Source organism: Vitis vinifera, chromosome 12 (assembly GCF_030704535.1).
Source record: "Vitis vinifera cultivar Pinot Noir 40024 chromosome 12, ASM3070453v1".
Taxonomy (NCBI): domain Eukaryota; kingdom Viridiplantae; phylum Streptophyta; class Magnoliopsida; order Vitales; family Vitaceae; genus Vitis; species Vitis vinifera.
The window spans coordinates 19,529,676-19,556,715 of record NC_081816.1 but is presented as its reverse complement, the minus strand read 5'-3'; the positions used below and the strand labels follow the sequence as shown (position 1 = coordinate 19,556,715).

Below are 27,040 nucleotides of genomic sequence, written 5' to 3'. Positions count from 1 at the left end.
CAAAACGAGGCAAAAGAGGAGTTTGAGTCAAACAATTCTTCACCTATGCTTTCAACCAAGCTATCCATACTTGAAAATCATGCTGCGACAATATACACGAAAGAATCCTTCCTTAAATTTCGAGAGGAGATGAAGAATGCAGAGTTATTCTTTGTGGTAGGCCTTGTAAGTGATGTTTCAATGTGGGCATACACATTATCTAAGTTTAGACACCTGAACTTAAAATGGGAAGTCTAATTTTGCCTGAATATTGTAACATTAAAATGCTCATGCATGATGTATGAGTCAATTGGCATCCCTTGTTGCCACATGGTTGTTGTTATGAAGGTGGAGCATTTGGAAGAGATTCCTCATTCATGTATTTTGAAGAGGAGGACAAAGTTAGCAAAGATGCATACAAGATCAGCATCGAAGAATCGGACAGATAACGACATGGATCGGTTTGTACGATATGGTCATTGAGTTCGATGTGCAACAAGCTCTCCTACTATGTGTCTGATACATCATCTTCATTTCTAGAAGCGAAAAATGAAATAGAAAATTTGACGGTGAGAATGGAGGAACTCTATAACAGTAATTTGAAAGAGAAAAAAATAGCGGGAGATGGAGCCATAAGTCCAAACCAAGTTCGTGATCCAAATATTGTGAAGACGAAAGGAAATCCAGGCAAAGTTGTAACAAATTTTCAAAAGGGAAGACGATGTAGTCGATGTAAAAGAGTGGGTCACACAATTCGAACGTGTACAGAACCTAGAATCCCTCAAAATGATCATCAGCGTGAGATGGTATGTTAGATTTAGTAATGAACTGCCGCAAAGATGAACTTGTTTAGCTATACTTGCATAAATGACTAACATAATTGTTTTCATGGCATTATGAGTATGTAGCAGGAAAGTAATTTGTCTTCTCAATGTGACATTCAAATGGAAATGATGTCTTCAACAAATTCATCAGTTGACATGTTTGCAACTTTACCTGTATGTAAAATTGCCTTGTTATATAAGAACACAAACATTGATAACATCAAATTCAACAATAATTGACAACACTTACTAATTGAAAAATGCAGGGAATGCAAGGGGAGCATTTGTTGAATGACTAATCTAACATATATATAGATTATGGTGAATTTGGCAATGTACACTTGGGAATAAAAAAAGACTTTTGAGATGAATTTGATCTATGCATTATTTAATGATTTGGTTGAAATAATTGGAATGTCATTGGACACCTGAATTTTTACAGTGGAATGTGCATGTGCAGATAGCAGGATTTCAGCAATATGGACAAACTATGACAACACCATGGGAAGGTGGGGATCCAAACAAATATCCAAATGAGAAGGATATGCAACCTTTTTATTATTCGTTAAAGGAATAAGGGATGCAGGTATTAAATCAGTATATATATATATATATATATATTAATGTACGTTGTCACTTTGCATAATATGTACTTTTAACTTAAGTATGTGATGGAAATGCTAAATTCCGATGTGGATGGAATGTTGTGGATCCTACATATAATATTTACTTAGGGAATTTTATGTTTCTCATAGTGTATAATTGGATTTTCATAATACGGAAGCTACGAAAAAATTTAAAGAAAAATAAAACAATTAAAAGCATTATAAAAACTTTGGGCACATTGATTTGAAAGGCGAGTTACGAAAAGCTTGACATCAATGTTTAATATCTTGTACATAATATCCATTGGACAAAGTTGCAAAGAAGCTCCAACCACTTGGGCATATAGTCGTCTTCATCATCATGGCCATCTCCAAGCAAAGCAGAAACGTTAGTTATAGCTATATGCTCAACACATGGGATTTGACTTATTTTATTGGCTTAGGAGTTAAGACTCTGAGAAGTAAAGGGTGGTCAAAGATCAGGCGTAGCGGAATTGTCCAATCCTATTTTTCCTTGAAGTAAGTTCGAAGCGGGAGCAACTTCTACAGCAAATTAAGACTAAACTCGATGACTTGGCAGGGGGGGTTTAGGAGGTATTTTTTAGCGCATGTTTATCATATCGATAAAGCGGGTTTCGTCTCATTTTCCGAAAAGCCAGTCATACTATTTCACTTTAGCTAAGCTAATGATGAAACAGGATGTGGATTTGTCTTCAAATGATGATGATGTCTATTCCTGGCTCGATGCGCCTTTCGAAATGGAACTCCCTAGATTCAGAAAGAATTTACTTCGTAATTAAGCAGCATCCTTTAAGTGAGTAGGGGTGCGCTGGACCGCCGACGAAAAAATAGGTACCCCCACCCCAGACAGCGTTAGTGAGTCATGTAATAGGCGACCATTTCGAGCGGTTCGGAGGGCACTGGAGTCAGCCATCGGCACCCGACTGCGTCATGGCCCCTATCCCACTTTTAGGCCAATTCTCCTTTCGTACTTTAAAAAAATGAGATAAAGTGTTCTTTTCCATCTCGGTCAATTCCTTCTTTTGGTAGTTATCTGGGGAGTTCGGTTACATCTATTGGCATATATTGGGAATTAGCTGCCATCCATTGAAAGTTCCCTGCCACCTAGTTGGTTTCTTTTACTTCTTACTTCTATAGAGGCGATTTCGAGTGAGAATGTGAACAAGCAATAGATTATATCTTTCTCATTCTAAGCCTATCTAGTTGGATAAGGTAAGTAAGCCCATATCCTTAGAGTTGTAGCAAGGGATAATCCATGCATTTTATGAAAACCTGTTACAAATCCAATGGAAGTTTGAGTTGCTCTCAGGATGTCATTCCATACCAGACGAGTTCTCATTTAGGCAATGGGAGATCCTATGCTTGTACTTGCCCTATCCTAAGAGGATTGTCAGATGTATTGCTTAGGCTTTTAGTTATTTTTTATAAAAGCCCATTTTCTTTAGTTTAGAGTAGTTCCATTAATAGTTACATTTTTAGGGCTTAATTTTTTTAGGCATGTAGTAAGGAATATGAATATTGAAAGGCTAGAGCTGGGGTAATAATAGCCATCCTCTTTTCTTTGGAAAGCAAGAGCAAATTCAATTTTTTTTTTTTATGTAAGCCATTGATTTAGTACTTTATTTTATAGTCCCTTTTAAGCCTTTCCATCTTTCCATCAGTCCCATAGGCAAATGGGGATGGGGATTTTCTTTCCTTTACATGGGAGGGTGGCTAGTCCTAAGTCAAATGCTACTTTGATTCTGAAGGAGAAGCTGTGACAAAGAGGATTTCTATCCACTCTACTAGTTGTTTAGAGAAGAAAACCAATGTTGAGCCTCACTCTATTCCTTCGCCTTGATACATCGAATTAGTTGTGCATCGGTCACTCGTTCCAGTTGTCAACTCCTACAGGTTGCTAGCATATCGCATATCGGACATGGAAGAATCAAACCTCTCCATAAGCGCTTCAAAGCCCGATGCAAGTCTTAGTCATTCGCTCTTCCCTCTTTCTTTGGTATTAACAGCACAATGAAGCAAAATGTGGAGCTTGTTCCCTATTGTGATCCCACTCATCATTAAAAGAGGGGCCCTCTCAATCATATTGTAATTTGACATCACTTTTATTGATCCCACCAAGGCTTTGATCCGCTTGCTATATCGAAATCGAAGATCTCGAATCCAGGCATGTGCATCTTTGTAATCGGGTCAACTCAAGGTAAAGCCATATCTTCTTCAACGGGTGAGGAAATCGAATTCTCTTTCACCTGTTTACGATCTGATCTTTCCGATGTCTGTGAAAGGTCAACCTATCATATTACAACATATGTAATGAAAGCTTTACCAGTCGACCGGTTTTAGTCAACCGCTTGGCTTCTTATCTCAACCAATAGGCACTGCTAATGTTTTGATGCAACACCCAAATGGGCAGTGGCTACCGGTGGCAAAAATAATGGAACTATTTAATTCGATGGTCGACTGGAATGGTACTTTGCCTCAATCGGTTAAGAAAAAGTTCCTCTACCGGTTACCTTCATTCCTCAACCGGTTGACACTGGTTAAAAAATGTAAGGATGGAAGATGTTGCAAACCCCATCCTTATCGATCAATTCTACTGTGAGTCCTCAAATGAATTAAAAACCAGGTACTAAATCTCCACTATGCAACAAGTGAACATACACATACAGTTCTAAATCTCGCATAAACCATAACCAAGAAAAATGGATAAAACAGGCATTCTTAGTGATCCATTCAGAACCATGAAAATTTTGAACTCTAGTTCCTCTTCTTCATTTTTTAGACATCAGTTGTGCAAATTAGCCAGATCATGTACCGCAACATTAGTGGGACTACAAAAAGCGCCAAGGCCTTGAAATTTGCATGCAGTCACACATTCCCATGCAACAACATAGTAGTGAGCAATATCAACTTGGAGAAGAAGGATGGCACAGTTAAAACCTACTGAAACTCTACCATAGGCTTTGGATATGGGATAGTACACCCTACAGGAGATTGCTTGAGTTCCTCTTACAAAGAATGCATTATCAACAACACTGAAAATGAAAAGCTTGTAGAAGCCATCCCAGAGGACCTTGTTTACACTGAGTTCTGAGTCTTTGACTAGGCTCCTTACAGTTATAGTCATCTAAAGACTATGTAATAGCATTTTAAATTGGGGAGATGGACTCTAGGTTGTACCATCAGAGGTTCAGTGGAGGAGGTTTGAGGTGCCCAGGTCAAATTTTAAGGAAGGTTATATAAGTCATATACACTAGTGAGAAAATAGAAACAAAATATGTGTGATGCATTCATAACTCTAATGAGAATGATAATTATCTGATCTTATCCATTCCACTACTCTATGGACAGACAGAAATACCAAAATCTCATAATATTTCCTTTTTATGTACAAAAATCCATTATTGCATCAGCTAATGGCCTGTCTTTCAAAAGCTAGCTATCATTTAAAGTAAAGATAGTGCAGCAACTTCCTCACTAATTACTTACTAATGGGCCCTCCGCAACATTACTTACTAGTGCAGCCACAGATAGCCTATTAATATCAAACAAAACTGATTATGTTCTCTCTATGGCCAGCCAGTGGAATTGTTCAACTATTCTCTTTTAACACAAACAAGAACATTTTCTTGGTGGGCAATCAAATCTTCAATGCTTGAAGTTAGAATACAACATATAAGTTGTCCCTTCCATTAGATTTTTAGACACACTTTTGATTCCCCCAGACAAAATCACTCTCAATAATCCCTTAATTATATGAAAAAAAGTGCAATTAACTATTCATGAATGAAAAAAAAAACTTCATTAGGCTGTGGCGTCTTCACTTCAGATGGGATTAGCGTGGAATGATTGAGCAAGACAAAAAGCAAAAAAATTCCAAATGGGAATGCCATAGGCCAGCATGGAATCTAACATCAATGTGTATAAATTGTTGTTTCTATGTTAAGAAAATTTTGATCCTCCTTTACTTATTAGGGACTGTCCTTCATAATAGGGATTTCTCAGCATGTGGTAAGTGTACCAAATGATTTAGAGGATCAGCTTTGTCATTTTATTTGGATGGACTCAACATTCTATAAACAGAGGCTACCTATCGTAAGGACAGAACACATAATGGACATTATACCATTTTAAGGGCAGCAACCTCCACTTGGAGCCATAGGGTGGCATTGTCTTGTGGTTCCATGAGGATCATTTTTCAGTGGTTGTGATGCCCTTTGGCTACCAAACAAAACTATAACTTAAAATAATATTTAATTAAATTAAAAGAAACTAACTAATGTTAAACATTAATGTCCAAGCTTACATGTCATATTAATTTATCAACAATTTTTTATTGGATGAATTCCAACAAGTATAGTATCTAGGGTTCGGAACTTTTTCCAATGTAAGATTTCATAATCTTCCCTCCAATTGTGTCTCACAAGATTATAGGGTTAAACCCATAAACACCTTGATGGATTAGACAAAGTCTCGTACTAAGATGCGAAATCAATTTTGATATTATTTATAACCTTCCAATCTCTTTTGTGCGGACATTGTCCACTTTGAGTTCAATGAATCCTCACAACCTGAAAATGTGTCTATCCTATTGAATAGAAACTCTCTGTATTTATGATGTTGATTTATAAAGATGAAGAAATTGTTTTAAATTTTGTTTTATGGGTCAATGGGACCATGAAAAAGGAAAACAAAAAGGAAAAAGTTAGTAGATGTTGACTAAAATAGATAAAAAAAAAACACACACACACTCACAAATATAAAAAATTCCTCAACCGGTAGAGAAAATTCCTCAACCAGTTGCCACTGGTTAAAAAATGCCTCAACCGATTGAGAAAATTCCTCAACCGGTTGAGCAAATTCATCAACTGGTTGCCGCTGGTTCAAAAATTCCTCAACCGGTTGCCACTGGTTAAAAAATTCCTCAACCGGTTGAGAAACTTCCTCTACCGGTTGCCTTCATTCCTCAACCGGTTGCCACTAGTTAAAAAATTCCTCAACCGGTTGTTACAATTCCTCAACCGGTCTCCACTACCTTCACAAGTCGTACCTATAATTCACACCGACTAAAAATATTAGTCGCATAACCTATAGTCCTACAGGTACTAACTATATAATTTTTAACATAGATAAATGAATATATATATATATATATATATATATATATTTGTAAAGCAACCCAAACTATATAGGGACAAAAAAAAAATCTAATTATCTAAAAGATCGTAGAAAATCAAACATGTCGAACATGAATGATGCCTATATATTACAATTTCAATTTGCCTACCATATTGAAAGAAGAGTATAGCAAATCAAAATAAAATGGACTTAATCATGAACAATGTATGGTCATCCAAGGTAACAACTTCCCAATAAACATGACGATATGTGGAGATGGAAATTATAAATATTAGAAAAACAACAAATATCATAATAATAATTTTTTCATTGCTCGTGTCAATGTCTTTGTACAAACAATAACGACGATGGTTTGTTTTTCTCTATTGCCTTCGTGTAAAACTAAATCACTTGCTATTTCCCAACGTAATTTAACAGAATTACATAAGTCGGGGACCGTCCTGGAATCACCATTTTTGAATGTCTACATATGTTTAATGACATGCACTCCACAGTCCCACCTAAGAAAAAGAAAAGAAAAGAAAAACAACTTATTGAATGGTTGTATAATTATAGCTCAGATAAACAATAGTAATGTGAGTTATGTATTCATACTAACCTATTATCTTGGGTCAGAATCGAAGGAGCCCAATCAATGGAGAATTGGAAGACATCTTTCCCTATGTCATACAGTTTGAAGAACGTTTGACAAAATTCAACCTAATTTATTATGAAAGTGTTAATAAATATGGAAGAGAGAAAAAAGCATAATAAAAGGAAAACAAAAAAATTATCGTCATGCATATCGATTCTTCGATCGTAATGAATCCAAAATTTGGATATGAGAGTTTTTGAAGTCAATGACGCACAGATACCAATGACCGAGGCAATCGTCATGCATTGGAATAAATAGCTGTAAAGTTAGAAAAACAATATATATGAGTTGGGGCACAAAAAATCTACTATATTATAGGTGAAAACAATATCTACTCTAAATTTCATATATGCAATTAAACATTAGAAATAATTACTAACCTTCTCGCAATCATCCAATTCGCTAATGTACTTACTCACGATGGATGTTTTTCTATCAAAAAAAGGATGAGGACTCCCGCACAAAATCATTTGCTAATAATAAAACATAATACGAACATTAGTATATTGTATTTAATACGTAAGTAAACAAGAAGAGAAATATGAGCTTACTGAAAATGTCGTGGGAAGATAGCATCTTATACTTGTAATGCATATAAATTGCCTCTGAAAATAATTTAGCTTTGAGGCTTCTAGACTTATTACCTGTTGTTAAACAATAACTTCAATAAATTAATTTAATTAATTTAGCATGCAATTGAAATAAATGAAGTAGGTACTTACAACATCCATCAAATTTTGTCTAGGGCGTAAGCACTCAAAATCTCCACGAACTCCATGTTCATGATCAAAGTCAACAAGAAGCTCACTAAAATAATAATATATTAAAACATTCTTGACTAAATTGGAAGCATATGAAGGCTAAAATTGTAACAACACATCTATTAATGTTCTAGACACTACAAACCTTTTTGACAATGCTTTATTGAAAACATAATCAGCAATAAGAGATTGAAGTACATTGAATGATTGACCATCCACCACGTCTTCACGAATGGACATGGGGATTGACTAAATCGAAAACAAGAAATAATTATTACCTATATATGTTGAGTATCCAAAATAAGAACGTGATATTAAACTATTTGTATTAAACCTCTGATGCTTGACATTTTCCCATCTTCCTTAAATTGTGTACAAACGGGGAGACCTTGAATTTACTTGGTTTCCTCTCCCTTGATGTACGTGTTTTCATGACATGATCGGGATAACCACATAATGCTCATAATGGTTCCTAATATGGAAAATACCATTAATATACATCCATTTACTATGTAATGGTTAAGTAGTTGTAAAGAAAATAATTTTTTTCTTTTACATGATACATACCTTTCCATAATCTCTTGTACTTCTTTTGATTGGAAGTGGTAAAATATCTACATTTTCGTCCGGAATGATATGCACTTAAATTGATGTAGCACATGCATCTTCATTCTTTCCATTCAAGTCCTCAGTGCACAACTTCTTAATTGACAAAGTGCGAACATAATGTTCATTTCCTTTCTTATTGTCCTTATCTTCCAAACTTCTCTCGCATGAGAGAATGTCATTCTTCTTTCCCTCGTCGTGCATTCTCAAAGGTTTTCCACTTGATCCAACAAAGAGACCCTTCAATGTAGTATATTTCTCTCTAATTTAGTCAAAAAAATTTCACACCTACTACTACTTGCATCATGACACAAATCAATTAGATGTGTCTTTAATTGTTCAAAGGTTTTATCCATCTCCATGAAGCTCCCACCGTGTTCTTAGTGATATATAGGAACTTCATTAATAACATAATAATACAAGGGTTCACTACCAATATTGATACTCACGATGAATATTGTAAAATGTACTCGTTTAATAACATCTTTATTTGGATTGATTTCAAATTTTTGCTCCTCCTCATTCTCCCTCTCCATTGTCATCGCATTTCTATCAACACAATCCCTTATCTCATTTTGTATCACCCATATTTTGACCTACAATATATTCATCAAAATATAACACATATCAAATTAAAAATCACTAAAAACTTAAACCAATATTAAAAAACTTTTGAAACTATAACTTCATTGTCATTTGCATATCCACCGACTTTTTTCAATCTTCTTTTCATGTCCAGTACTTCATCATCTCCCCAAGCAGTAATCCGAGGACAAGGTCGAGTATATAATGGTAGAAATTTCTCTTTGAACGATATATGCTCGTGGTAGAATAACTGTGATTATATTTGACATAGATATATAGTTAGTTAACAAATTTTATTATAACAAGTTCGAAATTCACTATGATGTCGATTAATTACAAGGACATTACCATTAAAAACAATAAGCAACTGCAAACCCCACTTTGTTGTTTCATCTTAAACTCTTTAATCCCATGCACAAGATAAGACAACACAAATTCAGCCCAATTCATCTTCTTTATTGAATCGATGTCTTCCACAAGATGTAAGAAATAACGTTTCACAAAAAGCTTCATTGTTGGGCACAATAATGCACCCAACACAAATAATACAAAACGAACTTTGAAATCATTTCCACCTTCTTTATCCTCCCTAATTTGATTTTCTAACATCACTAATGGCAATCGCCCCTTTTTATCACAATATTTTTTACATAAATCATTCGCATGGCTAACATCTTTGTTCATGCCAATCTTCAACCCTCTTGCCCTCAATTCCATAATAAATTCAACATCAACGAAGGATAATTTGATACAAGTATTATACAACTCTAACAAATAAGTGTTCGGGTTGAAACTATTTATCAACCAAAGACATAACCCATGATCAATTTTCCTACATCAAAGTTGCAAGAGGCTACCAAAACCTATTTCTTCTATGGCTGCTCTTTGCTTTGGTTCTAATTCTTCAATAACTCTAATCACTCGCTCGGGTGAGCATCAAGTCTGAAGATATAACTGAAAAAATACACAAACATCAAACATGTTTAAATTAATATAATTTCCAACAAATACATAAGTAATGAAATTAAATATTCATTACAAAAAAAATTACCTTTGGAACCACAACCTTTTGAAGTGAATATTGTTTTGAACTTTCTTTGGACTTTGCCATGAAATCTTCTTTTTCTACTTTTGAAAGTTCATTCCACTTTTTGCCCAATTTTTTCCTCAACTACATTAATTGGTCACATACTTTAAATTCTAATTTTAAAATGTAATTATATTAGACACAACAATATTACTCCTTACATCATCATTTATCTTAACTCTTTTATCCTTTTCTTTGATCATGGCCAATTGATGGTTACTACAAAACAATTTCAAACAAATTTAACTATAACAACCACAAAAAAATACATTAAAAAACATATTATTTTACATATTTCTATTTTTCCTTACTAGTAATGTATCTAAGCTTCGATAGGCCTCTTTGGATTTCTAACAACTTCAACAACATTGCGTTTGCTCCTATAAATTAAATTAAATCATTTAAGTCAATTTTTATAATATGATTTCAAATAGAATAAATCAAACATACTTTCACCACCACTACAAAATCCTCCCTAAATCTATGTACATTTTAAATGGTCACAAAATTAGCATATCAATTATTTTCAATCTCCAATTATGGATCTAACCACATTATTTTTCATTAATGTCATCAATCCATAAATCTAACAAAAAACATGAAATATAATGGCTACAATATTGTAAAACACATTATCAATACTCATATTTTTTTTCCTTGATATAGAACTCGGCAAATAATTTCGACACAACCGCCTTTTGATTAACAAAAAATTGTGTCAAGCTTTCTTTCTCTTAGTACTACACGTCTTCTTCCTCTTCTTCCAACTATGTCTTCAATTCGGGTCTTCAAACCACGAAATTTAAAAGCTGAAAATACCTCTTAAACAAAATATAAAATATGAAGAAAATACAAGGGTTATGGAGAGGAGGGGGGAGCGGGAATATCTCACTCTTTACTTCAAAACCCGAAAAAAACCTCAAATATGAAAACTAAATATGGACATAAACAGACAGGATACGAAAAAAGACAGAACTCGAAAAGATGCCCCCCGAAACGACTACAATATCTCACTCGAAAACACCCAATAACATGAAAACATCCAACAATACACGAAGACAACTAAAAGCACCTAAAAATAACAGCCGATGGATATGAGCAGAAAACACAAGTACCCAGAGAAGAGTCGAGTATGGAGAAGAAAGGAAAAGAGAGGAAAATATCGAGAAACTCGGTAAAAAATGGAGAAAACAGAAACTCGACTGAAGATTAATGGTGAGAGGGGTCTCTATCTCCTTTTTCAGTGCTTTCTTTCCCCCATTTCTTCATTGTCTCGCATTTGGGTCTTAGGTTTCTTCTGAAAATAGGATTTCCCTTTTTTTATCTTCTGATTTCTCTTTTTTCAAACCATGACCGATGATTCTCTCAGGTTTTTGGATATGGGCTATTTGTTTCGGATATGGGTTTCAAAGACAAAGTTATGGTAATGTTGGGTTTCTGTTGTAATCACTATTTGTATTCGACGTATGGTTCCTTTGCCTCTGGAGTAGACTCTGGTTTTTAGGTTGGTTTTGAGTTTATTCCAGAGTTGTTTGAGGTGGGGTTTGGAAGATGATGAGATTGTGAGTGAAGATTGAGAGAGGGTTGTGATTGTGGAGGCGGGCTGGTGGTGAATTTGGCATTGGACACTCCTTGAATGAAGAGAGGAAAAGAGACCCGACTGTCGAGGATGAGTGGAGATTAGAGCACGAGGACACAGCCGACTATGGAGGAGAAGACGGTCGCCTATGGAGGAGTGTGGAGATGAGAGCACGGGACACAACCAACTATGGAGGAGAAGACGCTCAGCTATGGAGAAGAAGAGAGGGGAAAATGGGAAAAGGGGGGCTGAGAAGAGGAGAGAACAGGAAGAAAGAGATGGGAAAAACGGGAAAATGGGTTGAGAAGGGGAGACAATAGGTAGCCAGTTTTTTTTTTTTTTCATTTTTTCTTTTTCTTTTGAATGGCTGAGATTTAATATCTTTCATCCAACGGCTACAAAAAATCCGAGGCATGCTACCTCCCTCGGCACCATAGAATTTTCCTTTTGTAGGATAGTGAAACCTTTTCTATTTAGGGAAGTGGGCGACCCAAAAGCTGAGGATATTCTGCATAGAGGATTCCTTTTTTAGGTTAGTTAGGGAGAAATAATGTAGGCCATGGAGAGGGAAAGGTTTTTGGTGGGCCGTTTCTTTAGAGAGAGAGTGAGTGAGGTGCAGAAGAGGGGCATCAGTCAGTATTCGAAAAGAGATTTTTGCCTAGAGGAGAAAATGAGGATTTTGGGCTGAGTAATCTTGGGCGGCAGAAAGAAGAACGAGACTAAGAGAACCAGAGAAAGAAAATAGGCAAGAGTATTCTAGGTTTTCGGCAGAAGCTTTGGGCAGCAAAGACCAGAGAAAGAAGGTGGTGAGCTGAGTGAGGCGCATTTCAGAAAACAAGATTCAGAGAGGTTGAGCTGAGCAGAGGAAGTTGGCTTGAAGCCAAACAAACTTCTGCTTGAGGGGAGCACTGCTTGGTATGATTGTTTGGGTTCATCGATTATTACCGATCATCATACTTCTCTTATCTCTTTTTCATGTGATTATTTTACATTGTTTGTGAGGTTGCTTTGGTTGGTTATTGTGGCTTCATCCTCTATTTCTCTAGTTTCATTCAAGGATAATCTGACTGTGATTTGATTGGTTGTTTCATAATCTGACTGTGCTTTGATGGGTTGTTTCATATCTGAAAACCTTCTTGTATCTTGGGCCTTTTCTCTTAAGATATTTTCCTGGTTTAATCCACCGACCTTTAAACCCATAGATAAAGAAAAATGAAATGGGTTTCTTCATATTTGTTGGGTGTTTGGTCCTTGTTTATCCTCTTCTAAAGCTTCATTCCACTGTATTCTCTGTTTCTCCCCGTTCTGTACATGGGTGTTTCAATCCGAGTCTCTGTTTTGGCTCCCACAGAGATTCCTTCTATGAGCGAAGACCCAGAAATGGAGACTGGCTTCTTGTAATTGATAAAACAACTGGGGTCACCCATTGGCTTAAATGAAGCAAGGGTGTTAACTGGATTGTGATCATGGATGCTCTGTTTTGGACCCGTTAGCTCTCTGCACCTGGTTTTCCAATCCTTTCTCAATTTCATTATTCTTGGGGATAGTGTTTGGCTGTGCCTGCTTATTTTGTGGTTCCGGGGGTCTGCTTGTTTTGTCTTGCTTGTCATTGATGCTAGCAATGGGAAAGAGACTGGTTTTGGTTCTGTCCTTACGGATCTAAAGGTGATCAAAGGGTCCAGGGAAGAGGATACAGGTGGTGAGGAGGGCTTAAGATGAAAGGTATGGGGTGAGGTGCCTTGTAAGACCCGGATCTGCTCCTACTGGCTTCCTTTATGATTGGGGCTGTCCCTATTGTCAATGCCGGTCTAAGCAAGCCAGAGATTGAAGTTACTTATTGGGTGAATCTGGAGAATGGTGATTAGACTGAACATCTCAACCACGGACCCAGAACTTAAATCTGATGATTCTAAGGATGGAACCATAGCACTCATAAATCAGGCTCAGTCAAAGGAAAGCATGAAACGGGTTGATTTTAGCCTGTCAAAGAGCAGAAGAAAGTCAATGCAACCCCAAACCCATGAGAGACACTCTGAATTTGAACCAAGGAGAAACAGTGAGGCAAATGGTTCTCCTTTCTAGCATGGCCAGGATGTCACACTTGATGTCAAAGAAGATACCCATCGAAGTGCGAATGGGTTTGGCGTCCTCGGGTTTGAATTGGGTTCGTTAGTCGAAAGTCCAAATGCTTTGCTAATGTGGAGAACTTAATTTGAAGATTTTGCTAGTAGGCCCACTTTCCAGTTGCTCCACCACTCATCCCCTGCGTTCATGAAGATTTGACATGCATGGCCACCCTAGTGTATGTGGCCAATTCCGTTCCAGTCATCCAGCTCATCATTATTAGCTTGCCGTCAACCACTTGAAGGAGGAGTCTTGCTTGGAATTTGTATTGTTGATGATAGAAAACTGTTGGCGCAACAAAATAATGTCAAGTTCCAGCAGCAGTCAACCCATGATGAGTTCAATGATTGGAGGGATGGCACAGCAGAACCCATGCACAGAACTTGGCATGAAAAATTCAATTAAATGATTGGCTTCAAGAAAGCTCAGGAAATGTACTTAGATTGCTTAGATGCCATATGAACATGGTGAATAAAATTCATGAAAGAGAGCACCTCAGGCAGTAAGATTTTTGTTTTAGCTTCAGTAGAATTTTGTATTAGGTTTATCTTGTGTTGAAAATGATGGAACTCCACAATGTCTCAGCTTATGAAAAGTACTAATCAAACGAAACATGCCTGTTGTTTTTAGAGAAGAACTATGAATATTGTAATTTGTAGCTTAGAAAGTTAAACCGAAGTAATTGAAATCTCTCACTAATTGGAATCATAGAGCCTGCTGCATACTCCACTCTCAATCTCCATCAGACTTGAGCTTCTGTAGTTTCTCCAGCAGAGTATCAACTCATGATTCTTTGGGTGCAACGGCTACTTTCGTCCAAAAAAGAGAGTCATGAACCTGAACTCACAACAAAAAAATGGTCCCATTGGAAATCATTGCTAGACAGCTAGAGTTTGTTGACAGAACAAGGATCGAATGCCTGCCATCAGATTTCAGCAAATTAGCCAATGAAAACAATTTCAAGGTCCATATAATTATACAAGAAACACAATTTACAAAATCAGACCTGCAGAGCTGCTTGGCTTTTAAGCATCAATTCACTCTAAATGAAATCTGAAGCATTTGACAACGCACTAATTAAGCATGGGAGTCTTAAAAGATTCCTTACGAAGATAAGTTGATCAGAGCCAGAGTGAAGCATCACAGATGATCTGAAAGAAAGCAAGAAATTGTTATAATAATTAGAAAATTTAAAGCATATTTTTCCTATTTATAATGGATCAAATCAAAATTGGTATTTAAGTATGTTAGTTTTCCTGAGACTATCATTTTTAGGACAGAACAAGTACCTGACTATAAATTGGTGTAATGCCACCTTCATTACAAAACTTGGTCATCGATCGCAATGTGTGGAATGTGAGCTATATGATGCCAATCTTCCCCTGTCCAAAACTTGCACCGATCTTTCAGCAATGGGCAGTTCTGAATTGTTAGAACAGAAAGGTTGGTGGGCAGCTGCCCTTCTGTCAAGAATTGGAGCTTGGGGCAGTCACAGATCTCTAATTTTTCAAGTGAGGTGAGCAGTTGAAGCTCCAAACCGTCAAGGGACATGAGATTTGGAAGATCTGAGATTTTGAGAGAGGTAAGAGAGGACAGTCCTTGCAGACCTTGTATTGGGAATATCAATTCAGGACAACCTTCTATTATTAATGACTGAAAGCATGCAGCGTTGTGCAGCAGCCGCTTGAGATTCTTGCAATTGAAGATGGAATATTTTGACACGTTGAGAGCTAGCAATTCAATAGACACAAGATTAGGGCACCCTCTGATTCTCAACCAATCAAAAGATGTAACATCGCCATCTGAAATTGAAATGGAGAGGGATTCAAGCCCCTTGAGATCGTAGATTTTGAGATAAGTTAAACTTGGGAAGTTGCCGAGTGGGAAGGATGAGAGAGAATTGCAAGTACTTCTGATGATCGCCAAATAGGCAAGGGAAGGGAGGGGACATTTTAAGAACTCAAGTAGGAGAAACTCTAGTTTCTTACACTCCTCTATATATAATGATTTCATTGTAATGGGTAAACAAACTCTGCACAAGGGTCTCGAAAAAGAACAATTTCTGATTCTCAACTTTCGAAGACAAGTATTACTTTGCAACATTCCCTCCTCCAGTAGGGACTCGAAAGAGTCGGAATTTTGAATTGAGAGATCCTTCAGTAGTGGTGGTAATTCCTTCCACTGTGAGATGTCACAGCTGCGCGTTACCAACTGACGGATGGCTGGAACCCTTGGAAGTGGAGCCACAAGCTGCTCACATTCTTTTATCCATAGTCTCGTCAAGAAAGGCAGATGGGTTGGTAAGTCCCCAGTTAGCTGGGGACAATCCATTATATAAAGCTCCTTGAGACGAGGGAATTCTCCACCTTGGCCTCCCATGCACAACCATTCCTTCCATTTTGGCATACCCTGAAATGATAGAGCTTTTAGGGATACAAAGGAGGGCTCAGTCCCATAAAACTCAGCGCTTACCCTTTCTATCTCCACCAACCCCAATATATATAAATGTTTAAGAGAGGGTAGCTGCCCAAGCGGTGGGAAGGTTGACACATTCTTACAATTCCAGAGACGTAGCGACACCATATTCAGAATTGAAGGACCTCCGAACCAATCTGGAAATCTTGAACCACCATACCCATAAATAGTGAGTCTCTTTATGTTAGAATGAGGTTGTAAGTTGTTGAGCACTATGTCTGCTCCATTTTGTTCAACATCACTACCACGATTCCATTCCAACTCTAACTCATCCAGATATTGCTTGCCTACCATATTGGCCTCTGAGGCATCCTTAGCATCAACCACATTCTGCAGCTCTTGAATGACAAGACTCCCACCAATGTGGCAAAGCTCCCTCAACTCTCCAACCCTTGTCTCACTTTGCTTGCCCACTATATAGTTACTCAATTTTTGTAAACTTTTTAATTGACCCATATGACTTGGCATCTCCTTCACTTTGCTATGCCTGATATCAAGATGACGTAAGCTAATCATTTTGCACATCATTTTAGGCAATTCAACAAGATATTTACAATAGTATAATATCAATGTTTGTAAATTATACAAATTACAAACTGATTCAGGTAACCTTTTGATGAGTGTGTAGGTAAGGTCCAAATAGCGTAAATGTTTCAAATTACCAATTGAATCAGACAAATCTGTTATCTCATAATAACACAATGATAACACTCGTAAATATTGAACTTTCATCAATAAATCATTCCAAACTCTAGTACTCAAGCGAAACTCGAAAACATACCTACTACCATATGGATATGTTCTCTTTGAAACCTTATCTTCCCGAGGCCAAATCTCCAAATTCAATGGTAAGAAGGTCCGAAGACTGTTAACTTCGTTAAGGATCTCAAATCTCTCAAAGCGATCATATTCACTTCTAAAATACGATAAGTGACGAAGCTTTTCTGGAATTTCATTCATCTTACTATCCTTCAATTGAACACAAACTTTTCCAGAAATAAGTTGAGCCAAGTCGTTCATGAGATCATGCATTACAAAATATGATTTGTTGCTACCAGACTTCTGAAAAAATGATCTTGATAATAGGTCATAAAAGTACCCATCACCTATCTCTTCCATTGTTTTCTTACCTTTTTCTGATTGTTGCAAAAACCCTTCTGCCATCCACAATAAAATCAAGTTTTCCTTCTCAAATTGGTAGTCTTTAGGAAAAATAGAACAATATGCAAAACATGGTTTTAGATGTGAAGGAAGATGATAGTAGCTCAATATTAAGGCAGGAAGAATTGCATTATTTGGTAAATCCCACGTTTCACTGTTCAATACATTTTCCCATTCTTTTACTCGACCTTCTGAGTATAAGGCACCCCCAAGGGTTTTGGCAGCTAAAGGCAATCCATCACACTTTTTTACAATCTCTTTGCCAACCTCTTCTAGCTTTGGATGTGGACTAGAATTTCCATTTTCAAATGCATGTTTTGCAAATAGGGACCAGCAATCTTCAGAGGATAACTTTGCCAAATGATGAGTATGAACTGAATGCATGACTGCTGCAACCTTATTGATACGTGTAGTTACAATAATCTTACTGCCATATAGACCAACATTGAATGGAGTTTGTAGCGAATCCCAATCATTATAGTCTTCATTCCAAACATCATCAAGGACAAGTAAGAATTTCTTCCTCGTAAGTCTTTCCTCCAATTTATGTTGAAGCAGATTCAAATCATTGTCATCACGAGTCCCAGAATCAATTGCCTTAAGAATGGTTTTCGTTATCCTGACAAGATCAAATTCATTTGAAACACAAACCCATGCTTTAAGGTCAAAAAATTCCACCACTCTCCTATCATTATACACCAGCTTAGCAAGTGTGGTCTTTCCAATACCGCCCATACCCACCAGGGCGATCACACTTATCTTATTCCCACTTGTATTATGGGACAACAAAAATTTAACTATCTCCTCCCTGTTAACATCCCTACCGTACACCCCAGACTCATCTACCAAGGAAGTCGTCGGCCATCTTTTTGACAAATTTTCTCCAACGCCTTTTTTCAACCCGAGAACATCTTTTTTTTGTGAAAGATATTCTAGTGTGTCAGTGATCTCCTCTACCCTGGATTCGATCCCCTCACCAAAGATGATGTTCCGTACCTGAGTTTGAGAATCAGACTCCATCTTGCGCCGTAAAGCTTCAGTGGTGATATCATCCACCAGGTCCTCCGCATCATACACAGCATCTTTTAGCTCATCGACCCAATCTTTAACAGCTAAATTCGTGATTTGCTTGGCCTCGGCATCATTCAGCACTGCCTGAACTTCCAGCAATTTCATCTGCAACTTCCTTAGGAGCGTAGCACTGAGTTTCTGTCCCCGGAGGAAGGTGAGGACGTCGCGAGAAGCCATCCGATCAAATATAACTTGGAGAGAAGCCGAGAGAAGTGCTCCCCCTCCTGCTACAGCCCCGGCCATGTCTGTTGGTTTGTAAGGGAAGCGAGTAGTGGATCAGAGAAGAATGAGAGAAAGCAGATGCAAAGCAACGAGGAAGAGCCTGGGCCTTGGATAGAAGAAAGAGGTAGATGAAGAAGATGGCCTATCAACTAATGCCAAATGTACAGATGAACTCATTTTCTACCCACCCATATCTTATGGGTTGCAATTGATCCCTGCCTTACAAATAAATAAGAAAATATACATCAACCTTATACATATTTAATTTGCAGGACCTATAATCTCCACGATAAACTCAACAACAGGCTTCTGGACCAATAATAAAATTATTGATTGTATGTTTTCTGGATGCATAACATGTTGGAAAGGCCTTCCCCTTCAATACTTTACAACATTAAGAGACTTTGAACAGTATGACATTGACAAAATCACCCACCTGAGTTGCAAAATGTTGAAAAGAGACCCTTGAATGTCCACCACACAAAGATAAGATGGAAAGGAATCTGGACCACCCTTTGAAGAAGAAAATGATGTTGAGCATGGGTTGCAAGAATGTAGAGTCTAATGTCATGTAATTCCAAATTCATTTTTATAGGAAAATAATTTAGAAAACATTAATAGATTTTCAACATGGTATGTTGAAACGGTTTTTGTTATATATTAGATCTTGAGAGTTTCATAATTTTTGGAACTTAATTAATAAGTTTTTTTTAGGCAAATTTGGAACCATTTTAGATTAAGGCTTAATTGATGGTTTTTTTATGATCATTTGATTTAGAAGTTGATTTTTAAGGTTTCTAGATTTATCAAATTCAAGTTTCGGCTAAATTTGACTTCATTTGCTTAGTCTTTCATTTTTAGGAAAAAAAATGTTTTTCTCATATTCCATTTTATTAAGAAAAATATAAAAATAAATAAATAAAAATAAAATTAGATAGAAACTTATATATTTTTATTCAATCTTTATATAAAAACGTTAAAATAAATTAAATGGGTTTAAAATAGTACATAACAAATAATTAATTGACTCTATATCTAGTTTTTTATTTTCTTTTACTTTTATTTTTTTTCTACTTTCTTCCCTTGCTTTTAATTCAAATTTTTTGAGAATCAAACAACCTTAAGGCTTTCTAAGTGACTATCATATTTTATGTTTGCTCATAAAATTTTATAAAGATAAAGAAGAGGCTTAAAATCGCATGGGAAAAATGAATTACAATCAAATTACACAGTTTTAGGAAGCATGCCATGAAATTTTAATGTTAAATAAATATGATCTCAAATGATATTTTATCATATTTGTTGTTTATTAATTGAGGGCTTGTTTGCAAGTGGTTAAAATAAAAGTGTATTTAATCTCTAGTCTTTTATTACTTCTTTAGAAATGCTTTTACAAGAATTAACTAGTGACCTCGCCTTTTTTTTTTCCCTAATTATTAATTATTTTAAGACAAGTTTGTGTTAATGAAAAGGTTGAATTTTTATTTTCTTATTTTCTGTCAATGAAAAATGTTGTTTTTCTTTTAACTTTACAATAGTTATTTTCCTAAAGAAAACCAATTTACTTTTAAAAAACTACTTAAAAATAAATCAAATTATAATTTCATATAATTTGATGAAAAAAAGTAGGTTTTGACTCACTAATTTGAAAGAAAATAGAAAAAAAAAATCAATATTTATAAATTGGTTTTATTTTCATTAATTTAAAAATATTTTAAAATACATTACTTTTTTATAAGTCAAATAATTATTTTCTGAAATATCATTTTACTTTGTTATATTAATTAATAATGATTTTATATCATGTATTATATAAATTCCCTCATTTTCTTTTATTTTTAAAATAAAATTGAATAAAAATTTTGTTAGTTGACATCAACAATAAAATAAGAAAATTTTAAAATTACAATTACAATTAAAACTAAAATACATAAAAATTAAATACAATTAAAAAAACTTTAAAATAAAAAATTAAATATTTACTCCTATTGTATTTTCAACACTTTCTCGATATCTATATTTTCTACCATATTGTTTTAACTAAGTAAAAGTTAATATTTTACTTTTATATTTTTAGATTTAAAGTTCTTTTAGTTTTAATTGTATTTTTAATTTTTAAAATTTCTTATTTTATTAATCTCAAATCAGTTCTCAGGGTTAAAAGAAATAAAAAAATAAAAATAAAAATAAAAATAAAAAGTTTAATTTTTTTTCAGTTATAAAAAATTGCATTTATTTTAAAATATTTTTAGATGAGTGAAGATAAAATTGATTTATAAAAGTTAGAATATTTTTGTTTATATTTTTTTAAATTAGTAAATTAGAACTCACTTTTCCCTAAAGTTTTGGTTATTGCAATCAGTTTTGGTACTTTAGGATATTAAAAGCTATATTAAAGTACTATCTTTTTATCAAATTATTAAGTTTCAAATATCTTATTTGAATGAGATAAAATCATATTATAATTTTTTTTTAATATTTAAGGTTGTTCCTAAATATATCAAATTAATATTTTTTAAATTATTAGTTTCGAAACATCTTTATGAAAATTATTTAAAATAAGTAAAATAAAATAAATTATTTTTTAAGGATAAAGATTCTTCATTTAACTCATAGAAATAGTAACACATCACTGAGAAAAAAAAATTAACACTTCAATATTAAAAACAAATTGATATTTAATAATATTAAGATCTATTTCCATTTAGTCAAATTAAGGTCTAGATATAAACCCAAAAGGTGACTTGATAGTATTTTTGGTGATATATTACATAATAAAAATAATTAAAAGAAGCATCTCTTAGTTACTAGTTTAAAAATTACTTAAATGATTTTTTTAGATTTTTAAAACAATTATTAATTTATTTACAAAATAGCTAATTTTTATGGGAAATAAATACTTTCAAATATTAAAAGGGTTCTAATTATCACATATTCATCTAAATATGCTATGAGTTATACTGATATTATTAAACTTAATAATGTATTTGAAAATGATTTTAAAAAGTGGTTTTAGCCTTTTCAATACTTGAATTTTTATTTTTTTATTTAAAAAGTATAACCATCAGACTGGCTCTTAGTGCACACATACGAGATTATTAAATAATAAAATCCAAAAGCCTCATTCCAATGTAACCCAACTTGATATGTTGTCAACCTAATTTTCCACAAGCTTTAAGCTGTTATTGGCAAATAAAATAAAAATGCAAATTGAGCAGCTTGTCAATACAAAGGAGGAGCAAACTCTATTGCATGTCAAAAAAACAAAATTATCATAACCATACAATATCAACCTCAAATACAAAGAAAGTTTAATGAGGGAAATTCAATTCACTCATAGTAGACTTATGACTTGGCTTTAAATGATTAACTTACTATTTAGATTTCAAAAAAAAAAAAACAACACCCATAAAAGGGCTTAAAGAACTTCTGCTAGCCCTCAAAGGTTGGATGAAGGGCTTATCCCATCATCTTCATCACCACACTCATTTAAAACCCTAGTACTAATTCTCTTTCTCCTCATTTTCCTTTGCTATCTTAATTTTTTTTATAAATTATAAAAAATCAATAGGTACTGTAATTCATATCTCAATTTAATCCTTTTAACATTTTTAAGAAGTAGTATCAATCAAGCTTAAATTATACTAAAATATGAAATAGTTCCTTCTATTAATATTTTCTATAGAAATTAAACAAAGATTGATAGACATAAATAAATTGAATTCTATGCAATTTAATCATTCATAGGAGTCCCACTCTAGTATAAAACTTAATTAGGACATTGATGTACTTTCTTATGATATAACCAGAGGTTATATCATAACATAATTGTCAATTCTCAATTGTTTAATGTTATTATAATATTACTTAAATTTTAATTATTCATAACCTAAAGCTATGAAGAAAAAGTTAGTAAATTAATAATTGTTAAAACTTGTATGGCCAAAAGCTATATGAAAAAATATTTTTTTTTTTATTATAAATTTATATTATATAACCATAAGTTATATAAATATTATTATTCATGCATAGTCCGAAGTTATGAAAATAAGAAAATTAATATTCTTTGTGCTAATCAAAGGTTATGCCAAAGTTGTTAATATGTACTTTCTTATAGTTAGAAGCTATAGAGAACAAAATTGTTAACTAATAATTTTGTACAACTTTATGAAATGTATATAACCTAAAGTTATAATGAAATATGTTATGGTCTGAAGCTATGATAACAAGCATATAGATAATATTTACATATTATCAAAAGATTAATATTTTGTACATCAAGTTATACAAATAGGTAAGTGTTTGATAGTTTTTATAAATTTCTATTATTAGAAGTTATATTGTTATTAGTAGAAAAATTTACATATAGATGTGGAATTTTGGATTGCATGAAAGTATGATATTTTTGTATTAGAGATGATAGTTTGAAATATTTTTGTTATTCTAATTGTTTAATACACAATAATCTTTTGATTTAACAAATTAAGATTTTTTGGATACATATGAAATATATGACTTGGTCATAGGATTAATAAATTGATTTTACTTGTCAATTTTCTTTATAACATGTTTTTATGATTGAAAATTTTTGAGTTATATAAAATAATATATTATTACATGTTGCCACATATGCTTTTTTTATTAATGCAATAATTTCATTATCCAAAATTAATTTTGAAATTAAAATAGATTCAACTATTGTTCTCAATATATTATGTTATATATTTACATATATGTTTAGATGGATTTATAGTATTTCAATTAAAGTTTTGAGACAACAAGATGTTTTAAATCATGATATGTTCTCTTGAAATTTTTATTTATAAAATAATTTTTGCACATTGATTTACATCATAATAATATTTTGAACAAAATTATTGATCTATCACTACAATTAGTTTGATTATTGAAATACTTCCTAGTTATTTCATGTATAAATTGTTTCACACTTACAAAATAAAATGGTTTAGATATTTAAGAAATATATAACTTTAAATTATCTTTTTCATATTTGTTTTATTGTGTTATATATGCTCTCATTGCTTTTACACAACTTATTAAGTTAAGTTATCATCGATGACTAATATTTTTCATTGATTTAACTCTTTCTCTATGATAATATTTCTTCAACTCTATAAAGGCAAGGTCTTTATGAGTTGTTATTTTGATGAAACTCTTGTGTTATTAATTACACAACATTGATGACAGACAATGTTAATACTATATCAGGTGATAGAAACCTAATTAAAGGCTCCAAAAGAGCTTATATTATGTCACTAATAGTATTTGATTTATACGATGTTAAATGCAGAAGAATCTAGTAAGACTAACTTGGTCCCCTAAGGTAAAAGGTCATATGGATGTACATTATAAAACCAGAAGTTTTTATTTAGTGACTAGTTTACCTATACACTTAAAAGGTAGAATGACATGTTTTGTATATTATCATTTTAATGAGACAATTTTCTCATCATTGGGAGGAGAAGAGCCTGTTCCAAAAGAATGATATGAAATTATTTGGAATGCATTGACTTTGACTTATCTTGATTAGCGTACTAATCAATGTGAACTAGAAGTTTAAAAGATTATTTATTTGTAAAAAATTTCAAATCAACTACCAAATGTTTTCATTGATGCAAAGAAAGTGACAAAATCATTTTTACTAACCTAGAATATTACAGTACGAATTGATGTCCTTGAAGGACAATTAAATAATGCGGTGATGTCCCTAAATGACGATTAAATAATGAGTTGATGTCCCTGAAGGACAATTAAATAATGAGTCTAAGGCATGCTTGAAACATGGCAGACCCTAAAGAGACAAACACATTCCCTAGAAGAGGAAAACACAAGGAAAGATATATGAAATGTGGCACTCTTAAAGAAGTTGCATATAAAATGAGTTATTAAAATGACTTATCGGTCTCAAGCAACCCCTGAAGAGGCATAATTTAAACGAGTAACCCTATGAAAGACATATGTTTTACAATTAGCTCTTGAAAAAGTACAAGTACCTGATATTGATGAAGTCTCAATTATTTACTTATATATAGAGAAAAATGGGATTGAAATACTTTTGTCATTGACAATATATTTTCTTTCCAAATAGCTATTGACATCATAAGAAATGATGAGGATCCCAAAGTAGAAACTATGAATGAATGTCAACATAGAAAAGATTGGCCAAAATGGAAAGAATACATCTCGAAAAAATTAGACTCATTAGAAAAACATGAAGTATTTGGATCTGTAGTCCAAACTCCTGAAGTTGTCAAACTTGTTGGATATAAATGAAACTTTATAAGAAAGTGTAATGAGAAAAATGAAATCACAAGATATGAAACATGACTCATAGCTCAAGGTTTCTCACAGAAACCTAGTATTGACTACGAGAAAACATATTCTCCTATGATGGACGCAACCATATTTAGATATCTAATTTGTTTAACAATCTTAGAATGACTGGATTTGTGTCTCATGGATGTCGTTACTGCATATTTACATGGATCTTTAGATATATATATATATACCCTGAAGGATTTCAAATGCCTAAAGCAATTAATTCAAACATTGTAACATATACTCAATTAAGCTACAAAGATCCTTGTATCGATTAAGCAATCCAAAGAATTGTGGTATGATCACTTCAATGAATATTTGAAGTGAAAAGTATGTATGTGTTATCTTATTTGTCTATGCATATTCATTATGTGGAATATTTACAATTATTATAGTATATGTGGAACATTGAATTTTGTTGGAACTCTTAAAGAGCTTACCAAAATAGTTGACTATTTGAAAAGTAAATTTGAAATAAAAGATCCTGGACAACAAAAATTTTTCCTCAGCTTATAGATCAAGTACTTTTCAAACGAAATATTAGTTTATTAGTCAACATATACAAAGAAAGTCTTGAAGCACCTTCATATGGATAAATCACATTCATTAAGTTCTCTGATGATAGTTCATTCACTTGAAGTGAAAAATAAGCTCTTATGTCCTAAAGAAGATAATGAAGAACTACTTGGTCTAGAAGTACCATATTACAATGTTATTGGTGTACCGATGAATCTTGCAAATTATACACAACCAGATATTGCATTCCTTGTTAATTTACTTGTGAAATATAGTTCTACACCACCTTAAAGACATTGGAATAAAATCAATCATGTAATACAATAATATGGGTTTATGTTATCTTCAAGGTAGATGTTGACTATCTTTCAAACCCCCACAATGCTCGATCTCAAATGAAATATGTATTTATCTATGGTGGTACGACAATATTGTGGAGATCAATCAAGCAAATAATGGAAAAATGTGGACTACCATCCATTAGAGGTAATGCTACCAAGTTAATAATGTTACATGTATTGCACTTATTAAAGTATGATACATCAAGGGTGATAGAATTAAGCATATATTGCTCAAGCCTTTTACTTTCATTAACTCCAGAAGAGTGATGAAATTGTTATTCGATGAATAAGATCAAGTGACAATTTAGTAGATCTATTCACAAAGGTATTGTCAACTGCAATACTCAAGAAGCTCATTGGAATACACCGACTCAAAGATCTCCATGTTGTACTACTAAAGAAAACATAATCATGTCAACATGAGGGAGAGCTAATTGATAAGAATATCACTACGCTACACTCTTTTTTCCTTCGTCCAGGTTTTGTCTCATTGGGTTTTACTGGTAAGGTTTTTAATGAGGCAGTCGTAGTAATCCAAAAGAATATTGTACTTTTTTTTCCTTCACTAGGGTTTTTCCCAATAAGGTTTTGATAAGGCATATTCTTATAATCATTCAAGGGGGAGTGTTATAAAATATAAGAATTTATCGGATTATGAAAATTTCTGAATGATCATCCATATTGATATATATCCGTTTGTAACTCCCTATAAAAGGGAGATACCTCTAATGAAAATTCATCTCGTTCTTTTCCTACATTCTATTCTACTTTTCTTTGAATGTCTTTGTTTATTCTCTCGTATTTTCTTATCATTATTCTTTTATTTTACAACACATAAAAAGTTCATACATTCTACCTTTTAAATTGTTTCTTTTTCTTTTTTTCTTTTCTCTATAATTATACAAACCAAGAAATTTTTTATAATTGTTATTCTTATAAATCAATTAAATAGAATTTATTATAATTTTAATTTT

General features: G+C 33.5%; 1 protein-coding gene across 2 annotated transcripts; it reads right to left on the bottom strand.

Annotated features, from left to right (window-relative positions):
- Positions 1-14,418: 14,418 nt before the first annotated feature.
- Positions 14,419-19,304, bottom strand: LOC100249723 (putative disease resistance RPP13-like protein 1). Of its 2 annotated transcripts, XM_010659460.3 has the most exons (4): positions 17,198-19,303; positions 15,231-16,903; positions 14,948-15,092; positions 14,419-14,860 (listed from the first exon to the last, which is right to left on the bottom strand). In XM_010659460.3, the coding sequence occupies exons 1-2, from the start codon at positions 18,889-18,891 to the stop codon at positions 15,262-15,264; spliced, it is 3,336 nt and encodes a 1,111-aa protein (XP_010657762.1). In that variant the 5' UTR covers positions 18,892-19,303; the 3' UTR covers positions 14,419-14,860; positions 14,948-15,092; positions 15,231-15,261. The 2 variants fall into 2 exon arrangements, with proteins under 2 accessions (XP_010657762.1, XP_002271783.2); XM_002271747.5 differs by having other exon boundaries at positions 15,231-19,304.
- Between the last annotated feature and the right edge of the window lie 7,736 nt (positions 19,305-27,040).

Bases quoted from the DNA above. Each gene is read 5' to 3' on its own strand.
- LOC100249723 (XM_002271747.5), bottom strand. From the start codon at position 18,891: ATGGCCGGGGCTGTAGCAGGAGGGGGAGCACTTCTCTCGGCTTCTCTC.